At 32.3% G+C, this 12716-nt stretch overlaps 1 protein-coding gene across 4 annotated transcripts in view; it reads right to left on the reverse strand.

Moving 5' to 3' along the window:
• Positions 1–12716, reverse strand: part of LOC110995515 (protein prickle) — a 254268-nt gene that overhangs the window by 66179 nt on the left and 175373 nt on the right. For all 4 annotated transcript variants that reach the window (XM_022262718.2, XM_045630652.1, XM_022262717.2 and 1 more), the window contains 2 exons: positions 1218–1513; positions 265–476 (listed from right to left, as the gene is read on the reverse strand). In XM_022262718.2, coding sequence (XP_022118410.2) covers positions 265–476; positions 1218–1513 — 508 coding nt within the window. The remainder of the gene's footprint in view (positions 1–264; positions 477–1217; positions 1514–12716) is intronic.

Here is a 12716-nt window from a genome sequence, read left to right on the forward strand (position 1 = left end):
CCGCAACAAAACCACACATTCACGTATAATAGAAGCTCTGGAGTCAGTGGTTCTATTATCTATATTAAACATGGATATTATCAATTGAAATATCTGATTGGTTTTTAATGTAATACCGTTTTCAAAAGGGCACAGAAGATAATTTTAGTATTGGACAAAGCGATCGTTGTATACATGTCAATAATATATTTGTAGCTATGACATTCTGTCTAGTAATGTTAATTAAAAATATTGTTTAATTAGAAATATTAATTCAATGGTTACCTGCTCAGGTCTCAAGCCAGGAGGAACCCAAGTGTACTCTTCCAATGCACATCCAGAGTCATCATCACTCTGAGAATGCCTGTGAGGGTCTCCGGGTTTCATGAGCCTTTCTGCGTGCTCCAAAAGCCCCCGGAACTTTCCTTGTACTGGCGGTGGGTGTGGTGACAGCGACATTGCTGACTGAGGACTTTGTGGTGACTGGTAACTTTGACCTGGAAAGATGTTTATATTAATCAGCTGATATATTTATTTAAATGTTTCAATTATCTAAAATTGAAATATAAAAAAAACCTCAGTGGCGCTACAATCTTTTCAGGCTTAGGCTTCAGATTTCTATCTGAGTATCTGTTCCATGTTCATTTGTTAATCTATAGGCAAGTAGGTGATCAGCCTCCTGCCTTACACACACCGTTTTTTTTATTAGGTCATATTTCATTCACAGTCTTTGCAGTATAGATTAAGCTTACCGAAGATCGCGAGGGTAGTCGGGAAAAAATGCAATGTTTTTTTTTATTTTCATTTTTTATATAAGAAAAACCGGCAGCGGGTCATGGACTTTCTCAATCCCATAGGGCTTAATCTTTTCTTGAAGGACTAGTCGAATGGGTTCGGTATAACTCTTAGTTGTGGCCGTGGACGACGGACGTCGAGGTGCTACGTTGGTACTATTCTGCCTCGACGTCCGATGATGAAACTCTCTGTTATACGGTAAAACCACCTTGATGGCTGGAAATCTTCCAGAGTCCGTTTCACAAGTCATTTTTTTTGCGAACTAGCGAACTGCGGAATCGACTCCCGGTGGGGTCTTCCCTATTCAAAATTCGAGCGTACTCCTCCCTCAAAGGCTAGAAACGCACCCGCTAAAAATGGGTGTGATGACTGCCCTACTTGGGCGTCCCACATGCTCGTTTCCCCCCCTATTATACATAAAAAAAGATGTAGATATAATTTACCTGGGTAATCTTGATACTGGCTCCGTCTATTTGGGTACGAGTAGGGGTGGGGTGAATTTGATGTGCTAGGAATAGAAGATCCACTATGGCTGGGTAGCGGTGAGAGATGTGGAGATATATGCGACTGGGATTGCAGGTGTGACTGAGGGGAAATGTGTGACTGAGGGGCTAAATGTGGTTGTGGCGAAGGAAGTCGATGGGGTGGTGATGATGGCGCTGGCGGAGGTGGTGACTGCTCTTGCAGCGGCGGCGGTGATGACCCAGTTGGTGAAACGACGCAGTTGCGGCAAACTGGTCTGAAATAGAAAAACAAAAGAATGTTAGTTTAGATTTTTATATGTTTATATATTTATGTAAATTTATTCATTAAAGGAATCACAGTTCTAACTTTAATACTCTTTCGCTTTCTGAAAACACTTGATTGAAAGAGACAAAAGTTTAGTCAAAAAAGAAGTGACTAAAAATAGTTCAAACAAAAATCTTATATATAGTACTTTGATTCTCTCTTAGTTTTTTATCTTTTTCGACTACCTACTATTAATAGCAATTCATCAACTACATCAAGATGAGATTGCATCAATGATTGATTAAACATTCTAACTTACAATGATTTATTACGAGAATTATTACATATTATATTAAATTATGTGTACGACTTTAAATAATATATTATCTATACATTCGCTTAAATATATCTACAAATAGTGTTCGATGATTGCTGATTATTCTAAAAAAATATAATACTTTTTAATTTGATAACATTTAAGGTAATTAATAAAAACCATCAGAATTACAATTTTAAAAGGTCTGGGCATCAGATATCTGTATGTTTAGTGACAATTGTGCCTGACACATTTGACTTTTTGTGTCCAGCATGCTTTTTTCACGAGTGTATGTGTTCATAAAAAAGCTCATTAAAGCTTGGAATACGAATCTATGACATCAGAGATGGGTTTCGCGCTAGGCTATTCCTCCCATTTGATTCCATGGTGGTTCCATGGTTGGTCGTAATATATGTTTACTACTCATTAACCATTTGATAAGCATTTTTACATTTTTATTTTATATAATTATTTTCGATTTTTTTTCGATTTTACATTATTATATGTTCTTTATTGGTTATTATTTATGCACTTATTATTATTATTGTTCCATACTAGGGTTGCCTGGATGAAAGCGCTTGTTAGCGATAAGGCCGCCCGTTGCCTAAAAACTTATGTAACTTACTTTTATATGTATATTTTTTTGTAGAAGTGTAAATATATAAACGTTTTTTTTTTATAATTTTTTTTAACCGTTGACATCGTTCGTGTTCGTAATACTTTATATTATTAATTTGTACAAAAGGCAGCGGTGTCTTCAATTAATTCAGATTAAATATCTGGGACTGAAAGCGAGACAATAATAGAACGACTATAAAAGGCTATAAAAGCATGGTCACAAAACAGGACCCGTTGTCCGACATGCGGGTCACATCAACCCTGACACAGGATAACATGAACAGTAGTTTTAAAACGCCTGCGTATATCTTTAAGAGTTTTTTTAAGTATCAATTATAATAGTATAATTGATACCAATTAAGAGTATCAATTATAATAGTATAGTTTAAAGGTTAGTAACACTTGTGGCTTGTACCAGTGTTAAAATCCTTGAGCAGCGCTTGCCTGTTTGCACGATGTACTATAAAAAACTGTCATAATTGACAGTTTGGCAGTTTTTTTTATTAGAACAATTTATTCAAGTGTTATTATCATGTTAACAAATAAACTATTTAAGTAATAAATAGTTCACTAACGTGATGAAAACAAATTTAATAATAAGATATACTAGGTATACAATCAAATTTATTTTTCAATAACGACCTTACTTCTCAGGCATGCGAGCTTTATGTGTTAAACGGTTTGAAAGACATAAATAAATAAAAAAACATTGACACTAAAACCTTTTTATGTCTGGGCCTCAGATTACTATATCTGTATCATGAAAATTTATCAATCTAAGGCGAGTTATGGCCAACCGATTACGTCCGGATGTTTTTCTTCACCGTTTCTGCGAATATAAAGGATATAAAAAAGTCCATTCGTGCACAGCCGCATACATCAATGATAAATAAAGGCTATGGAATCAGCGTTTAAAACACCCTACTGCATATTGCTCTGTGGTTACGCTACGTGGGAATGTCAGTCTGTGCGCTCGGCCGCGTTATTATGTACTACACGTCAAGTACATTGTATGCTTATTTTATTGTTAAACTTAACATATGAGGACAGCCTTGCTGTTGTAATATTTAATTCGACCTATCACCGAATAATTAAAAATATCATAATCCAAATAGTGTTCACAATGTTCTTAACCTATATAGGAATAACAAAAGTAATTCAAAATTAATAAAAACGCTGAACGAAATGCTGCCAGCGTTATAAAATAACGCAGCGTTAAAAGTACACTACCAAAGGGAAATTTTTTTTGGGGAAAAAAGGGAAACTTTTAAATTTTCCATTTATTAATTATAATTATTACTATGTAGGTTAAGAATATTGTAAATACTGTTTATTAGTGTGTTGGAAATAAATAAAAATAAACAAATAATAAATTGGCAAGAAAAATACATGATATTTTATAAAATAAAAAAATGATGTTTATCTTCTTAAGTATTTTGTTTACAAAACGGTTATGTTGCATTAATAAAAACCAGTTTAATGAGGCTAATATTATATTAATTAATTATTATTATTACTGTATAGGTTAAGAATATTGTAAATACTCTTTATTAGTTTGTTGAAAAAAAATAACATAATAAATTGGCAAGAAAAAATTTAGTTGTATTTTATAAAATAAAAAATGATGTTTATCTACTTAAGTATTTTGTCTACAAAACGGTTTGGATACATGAATAAAAACCAGTATAATAAGACCTCATAACTCCATAAATTGAGTATCGGCAATGGGTCAAATATACTCGTTAGACCATTCTGGTCGTAATATAGTTTATAATACAGAAATAGGTGTAATATGACATTTTACAAATCAAATATGGATGAAAGCAGTTTAGGAAATGGTACTTTGATGGAAATATTGTGAAATGATGTTTGAATCTGATAAAATGTTAGTTTATACGTAAATTGATTGATTGAAATTTGACATTAAAATACGTATATTTGTTTAATTTTACCATTATACACACAAATTTCTTTCTGTGTTTAGTGGAGGTATATCTATGCCTCGCATAATATTTTCGAGCTGCTATATTATTTTATTCTTATATTTAATAAGTCTAAAGTTTAAAAATTTATAGACGGTTCACACAAATACCGTACAGCCTAAGTTTAATAACCTGAAATTGTAATTAGGTTTAATCACCACAAAAATTAAATTAAATTGAATAAATATTGTATTTATTAAAGCTAATAATATATCAGCCTTGGTCTAGTGGCTTTAGCACGCGATTGTAATCGATTCGATTTCCGGCTGTGCATCTTGGACTTTCTTTCATTGTGTCTCACAACATTGTAAGGAGACCGGCTTACCTTAGACCGAAAACGTGGTAATTAGATACTTGCTTATTAGATTAACAACTGATCATGATATATATACCAAAATCTGAGGCCCAGGCCTAAAAAGGTTGTTCAGTGATTTTTATGTAATCTACATTCGAAAAAAAACAACACTTTACAATCTTTATCGCTAAATACTTGAAATATTATAATAATAATAATTTGCAAGAGTATGGTACAAAAATGAAATGTTATCTTAAGTTTGCATATTCTGTCACACATTGGTGCAAATTTGTTTTAAAAGGTAGATTAGAAGTAACAATTAATTATGAGTAATATCATTCTAGTCAGTTCTTATTTTATTTTATCTCTAAATCATCACATTAATAAAATTTATTGTTACGTTATCAAATAATATTAAATATAATTTCTCACGTAAATTATCATTAATAGAATAATAATTTTTATTCGAATATGCTTTAGTATGACGTCATGATTTAATACAGTTCTTGTTATCTGTGATTCTCTTACAGATCACTGGTTCCATTAGTTCCGGTATGGCATCGTTTTTGATCCAATTGGCGGCTGATTTGTAATTGGTGTGACGCTGTTTCCGTTTTTGCGCTTTACGACTCTTAAATTAACTAATTACAGGAAATGATTTGTCGTAACCGCTGTCTTAGTTTAATTTATAAACCTTAAGGGAGTTATGCTGAAATATACACCAGAATCCCCAGTAAACCATTGTTCTTTATACTTCTAAAAGTTGTCACTTCTATCATTTCCAGAATACGTTTAGGAGATGTATGTACACCTCATCATTTAGCAAGGCTTCGTACTGTTGACAGTAATATTTGTGAGTGTGGAGAAGTTATAGGTGACCTCGACAATATTTTCTTTTCTTGTTCCCAATATGACCGCACCGGAATTCCTTACTATTACTACATGTTCCGCTTCCGACTAAAATCTACTGCCTTTTGCTCTATCCTTTATTGTATTAAAATCTTTTTAATTATCGTCTTTCATAATCAATGTAAATATTATAAATATTATATTTGTAACTAGCTTATATCTTTGTTTCTTTTTGATGGAACTGGCATAAATTTATAACTATTTCCATAAAATAATAAAAAAAACCTTAAGAGCTTAGGGCTATATGAGTTCTAGAAGATATTTATAAAAGATAAATTGTATTAACTGTGGTACACCTATCATATTTCATCTCAGCGAAAAAAAAATTGACAGACAGAGACGTATATATTTCAGTTAAGACTGCAATTAGACTGTTTTAGTTTATATGAACGGGTTAACTTTTGGAAAAAAAAAATATTAATATTATATACTTAGGATTAGCGAAGTGCAGTGCAAATACACAGATTTTTTTATAAAAACGGGATATTATAAACTAGGTTCTAGGTTTGTAGAAGATTAACCAATTATTAAGTTAATTATTGGTATATTTTATTTATGACGCAAACGGGCTCATCTGATGTTTAGTGACACCACGCCCACGAACACATTTCTAGAAGGACCCAAGTTTTTTTTTATACAAAGTCATGTTATTTTATCGTAATACAAAGATTACAGTATGGATATCGTTTTGATTATAACGGTTATTCGTGAGAATGATTTGCGTATAAAATATTATCCCACAGTCCTGTCAATTAATTTACGAGACAGTATCGCTGCTTTGTCTCAGCCCGCTAATGTAATCTATCGACGCACGCGCATCTATGGCTGAGTCATTATAGCTTTTTAATTTTGTATGAAGGTAATTTGGAAAAATTATACCAGATCAAAGACCTGTATGGCAGCTATTTTATGAATCTTAGAATGTTCCCTAAAACTTTTGGTTACTATACATTACCGGTGGCTCTACAAGCTTCTTCTGTCTGGACCTCAGATTTCTGTATCTGTTTCATGATTATTTGTTAATTAATTAAATAGCAGCCTCCTGTGTCTGACAGACGCGGTCGCCTTATGATCTAAGACAAGACGGTTTTTTCATGGTCTGATTTCTTTCACCGTTCGAGCCGGGGATTGAACTTATGATCTAAGGGTTGAGAGTCACATGCTGAAGCCAATCGGCCAACACTGCTCTTGCTAAGCTTTTGTTACGCTTTTATTATATATGTTTATTTAAACTACTTATATTATCATAACATAAGAACAAATCTAGATATGTATAAAATGCAATTTGTAAAAAAAATATTTTTCACAAATAAATATTTTTATTTTGCCTTATTTTTATAAAAAATAATCAAGCAACTAAATACGTGAAGTTGGCTACAAAGTGAGAAAGGGCAGCACACACACAAATTTGTTCCTATTTTAAATTTGGAAGTTTGGTGCACAATACACTAGAGGCAACTTCAAGGCAAGTAGTGTTCTTATTAAAAGTTACCAAACACCTGATATACGGACGTGAATTTGGCTACAATTGCGAAAAGACAGCACACACAAATTTGTTCCTATTTTAAATTTGGAAGTTTGGTGCACAATACACTAGAGGCAACTTCAAGGCAAGTAGTGTTCTTATTAAAAGTTACCAAACACCTGATATACGGACGTGAATTTGGCTACAATTGCGAAAAGACAGCACACACAAATTTGTTCCTATTTTAAATTTGGAAGTTTGGTGCACTAGAGGCAACTTCAAGGCAAGTAGTGTTCTTATTAAAAGTTACCAAACACCTGATATACGGACGTGAATTTGGCTACAATTGCGAAAAGACAGCACACACAAATTTGTTCCTATTTTAAACTCGGAAAAGGTTTAACCGCTCTTAACACACTAGGGGCAACATCAAGGCAAATAATATTTCTAATTAACTTGAAGAATTTATCTTTGAGTCATAAATTGTAGAGTCATGATTAAGCGCGCTTTTAACCAACTATAAAACTTTATGACTAGTTCACTTTAAATTAGACTAGGCTGTATCTTTTATGGTTAATTTTGTATTAATGACACATTATCCGGGAAATCTAATTTGATTATGGAATTGCTTTTATTATTGAGATAATAGAGAATTATTAAATTTAATTATTTACTATAACGTTAGCCATTAAAACTATTTTCTTTCTCAGTTTTCAATTGACTAAGGTTTTAACTCACCGGTAGGGATTATGTGTAAAGATTTTCCTATGTATTTATAAGTTACAGCGTCACATATTATACATATTGTTATGTATAATATGTGATGTATAATATATAACACTTAGACAATATAAAAAGCTAAAATATTGGTAAATATTACCGACAGAAAACATTAGTTATTTAAATACATTAATAGGTAAGAAAAAAGAAATATGATATTAATCACTAAACTAACGACGACTTACTTTAAAGAAAAAATAAATTGTTACTACTGCTACAGAGAGTCAAAATCAAAAGAAAAAAGAAAAATCCAAATTTCTTTATTCGAGAATAAATTTAGGCAGTTAATAAAGTCTCTATGTTACTAACGAGACCTGTCCATCAGGTTACTCCTCTTGCAACACTTTAATGATATAGTAACTTATCAATTGTTACCTAAGTACTACGAGTATGTAACGAAGAAGAGAAAGTTTTTTTTTCATAGAACAGGGGGCAAACGGGCAAGAGGCTCACCTGATATTTTAATTAAGTTAATAAATTTCCAGTTAACTAAAAAAAAGGAAAATCTATCTATGTACTTAAAAATGAAAGTTCATCAAACCTTCAAAATTATCTACTACTTAAGAAAAAAGCCAAAGTAACTGTAGTTGCTCAAAACAGAAGTGACCCTTTCAGAGGCGTAGGAAGTTGGAGCCGATGTAAGATTATTTAAAATAGTTTTCTATAATTTAGAATCACCGAATGTCATGTCTTGGTGTCAGAGGCTCATTACCATACATTAATATTGAGTAGAGCAAACTCCGATATCCTTAGTTTATAGGTTTACATATAATTTATTGCCTATGAAGAAATAAAGTGGCGCATGTATTATATTAGTACTGATAGTGAATGAAACTAAATTGGGAGTGGTTTGATGATTTATTCACGCTAACGGTACACCTAAAATTTAGATTTACTAAATCATATAGAGAATTCTTTAACAATAATTTATTAATTTGAATAACTTGTACCATGGAGTGTGTTCAAAGGAGTAGTTCAGACTTATACCTGCAGCTGAGTTTCTTCATCGGACGTCGAGGCAGAATCCAAAATACCATCCGTGACACCTCGACATCCATCGTTTCACACGCTCTACGCCCTTGACTTGCTGGTAGTAAATGTAAATTTATAAATAATTGAATTTTTTTTGACTTTCATAAGTGTACTTGTTAATCTATACGAATAAGGATATTTTGATTGATTGCACCCATTGTAACCAGCAGCCCACTGAAGTATTTTGGAAACAATTGGACTTAGGGTCCTTCAAGAAAAGAGCATACCAATCCTTAAAAGGCCGGCAACGCACTCGCGAGTCTTCTGGGATTGAAGGTGCACGTGGGCGGTACCTTTACATAAACAACTTGCTCGTTTGCCTCCATACATAAAATATCTTACTTTTTCCTTCAATAATAGGTTAAATGAAATAAATTATAAGATAATAGCAAACATTGGAAAGTAGTGGCATCCAGCTGCGCGGAACCTGATGATAGAGAGTCTCTCATATTTTTATTTAATACGTGGGTTTGGTTTAATGATTCATACTTTTCCTCAATATGTAAAATTTTTATCATTTAACATTGGTTTCATATGCACCGTGAACGTGTCTATTCGTTAGTACAATTGAGAAATCATATTTATTCATCATCATAATTTTCTACGGTAAAGGTTACACAATTATTGTGAACATATAGTTGTTTTATTATTACAAAATTATAACAATACAAAACAAATAATATCGTTAACCAAATTTTATATAAGTTCAACTGTAAATTTCTGAAATCAAAAGATATTATCGACAAACCTAGGTTTTCCATATTCGACGCATGCATTTTTTAAGGGCCTGTTTCACAATGTATGGATAGAGTGCCAAATAGCTATGCAACACATACATTATTCGAAAGATAAAAGTTCCAAATAAGATACTTCGAATTTCATGACGTATAGCGCTATCTGACAGTCGTGAAACGCAAAAATACTATTTATCATACCAATAAGTAACAAATAGCTTATTTGGAACTTATGCGGACATTGTGAAACAGGCCCTAAGTATATAATCCCCCTATAATCAATATATATACGTATGTATGAAAAGATATAATACAAATGTCATATTGAAGTTATTCTCATGGGTTTGGTAAATGCATGCCTCAAAGTGTTTAAAGATTGTTTCGTTCTTGTATACGATTAATTATATAATAAATCGCTTTTAATATAGTTATTTACGCCTTCAGATGGAATGGAAAAACCTAATATAAATGAGTTTTACACAGAAATAATATAATCCCAAACAGCCTTATAACAAAGAACACCACTGCATTAAAACCATGGCCATAGACTTAAGTTAAAACCACAATCCATAGATAAGAAAGCAGGTTCCATTTAAATATACATATTTAAAAATATTTAATTTATAACACTTAACATGGTGAACGGGAATCCTATTAATGGCTTAATTTTAAAGAATTTAAATCACCGTTTGACAATAAGTAGGTATTATGTATGTAAATAAGAAAGATGAAGTTATAAACTGAGCAATAAATACGGGGATTTCGCGTTTATCGACAAATATTATTCGGTTAAAAGGTCAACTAAATATTTGAGTACTGTAGGTGTATGTATACATATATGATACATAAAGAATACAGATGTTTATATATTTTGATGATTAATAAATAAAAAAAATTACGAGTTTACATACGCGCGAGTTTTAAATGCACAAAGAAAGAAAGTCTCCGCACCGCCGGGGATCGAACCTACGACCTCTGGGATGAGAATCGCACGCTAACCACTAGGCCAACACTGCTCTAAAAATAGGATAAGATACAATTAGAAAAATAAAGGTCTAACATTAAGTCTTCTTCGAAAATTTCAAGGTTTTTGATGTCGGTAAAAACAATTAGTCTGTCTTGACACTGTAAGATTGAATAAGAGAAAACACGATTTACCTAATTATCTCTTATCTTATTAATGATATGGTATGATTACTTTTCTAACAATAATTTAATGTAATTCAATAAGTGATTTCTAAACAAAGGCATCTATGTCATTCATCTGTCATCCGACGCCTGCGCCGTCACGGTGGGGACAGATTGACAGTACTGTCACGCTACGCACATGTGTGTCACACAACTGGTTTATTGGTCATTGTCCTGTTCATGTTAAATAAGATATGGATCATAAAAAGCTGTGCTAAAACACGTCTTAGAGACTCATCGATTCGTTTTTAGATTTAGTTTTTTTAAATTTTAAATAAATACCCCTTGTATTTAAAACAGTTTTTGCTAGCCATTAATAAATTTTGATGCTCGTACTTTATGATATGTTTATGTGATATTATAATTCTAATTTCTGTGCTATTGGCAAAGGTTCTATGGGTTATAAAATATGTATTTCGGTTACATTTTTTTACATAGAAACATGTCTACATAATTTATTTGTTTGCGCAGTCTTATTATAGTTCTACAACACAAAAAAACAAAAGGCTATTAAATAATTAAATTCCCCCAAATCACAAATGTATGCATACATACTCTTGCCGCAATTTTGCGTATTTTACGAAAGGCAGATACTACGTCACGACTACTAATTGTTCTTTTTGGTATAGGCCGCATAATATGTTGTTATGTAGAACTTATATAAGAGAACGCAGACATGATATCTAAACAACTTTTGGATTTCAAGTACACCAGTGTCATAAGATATTCATCGTATTTGTCTATGACTGGCATGAGATTTATGGGGCTTTATTACATTGTAGACTGTTGTCTGTAGATCTTGGATTGTAGATTGATATAAGTCGTAGTATTCTAAGGTACAACTGTACTAGTTAAAATGGTACACCATGCTCCATCCTATTTGTACGTTATATTATAATCATATCAATCAGCATTTATTGCAGAAATATGTTTGACACATTTTGGACACACGGAAGATGACGTCGTAACTTTCTGACATTTTAATGTATGATTTTTGTTACATGCCTACTGCATCTGAGACCCCCCGTAATTAGTTGCGCCTATGTAAATAAAACGATTGCACAACGCGATAGCAATTAACATGTGAGTGTTTACGACAAGCAATGCAATTGCCATCCGCTAATTCACACATCAACCTCACAGTACATTAACAAAATCGAGAGGACAATTTTTGCTGTACGGATAAAGATCTTGTCTCATTTTAGTATCAGGATTACGATAAATGGCTCGTTCTGTTTGTTTATGGTTAACGGCATCTCTAGTCAACTTGACGCGACCATGCAACGCAACCTTTTATCTTTTGTTTGAAATTCTCAGTTCCATAGTTTGATAAATAGAATCTGTTACATGCAACGAGCCAAGAGATAGTAACAAAGACCAGGAAATGTTTTAATTACTATTTTTTGTATTAGTATGTTTATCAGTGCTAGCCTAAAGACGACAGCTTCCCTGACATCGTTCGAACTTGTACATCAATGTACATAATGTATGTACGGGATTGATAGCTATAGAATTAGTGGTACGACAATTTCATTACTATGAAGCCGATAAACTGTGTACCACATGAGACGCAGCCATTAGCATAACTCGAGAAGAAAATTATTCTTTTCCGCGCTTTCTAATTCCCTTCTTGCTAATCCATGTTACATAGTAAGCATTACTAAACAACTATCATAACTGGTATTTACTTTAACTAAATATTTAACGCATTGAAATAAATAATATTATATACTTTTAAAGAAAACACTTTTTTACCGGATTGAAGCTATGAATTACATGTCTTTTGTAAAAGCTATGTTAATAAAAGGCGATATTATAATATGTACCTATATTTTTTATAAATTGCCTCTGCACAAAGGCACAATTTAACACGATCTAGTCTTAAACTTAACTA

Source organism: Pieris rapae, chromosome 13 (assembly GCF_905147795.1).
Source record: "Pieris rapae chromosome 13, ilPieRapa1.1, whole genome shotgun sequence".
Lineage (NCBI taxonomy): Eukaryota > Metazoa > Arthropoda > Insecta > Lepidoptera > Pieridae > Pieris > Pieris rapae.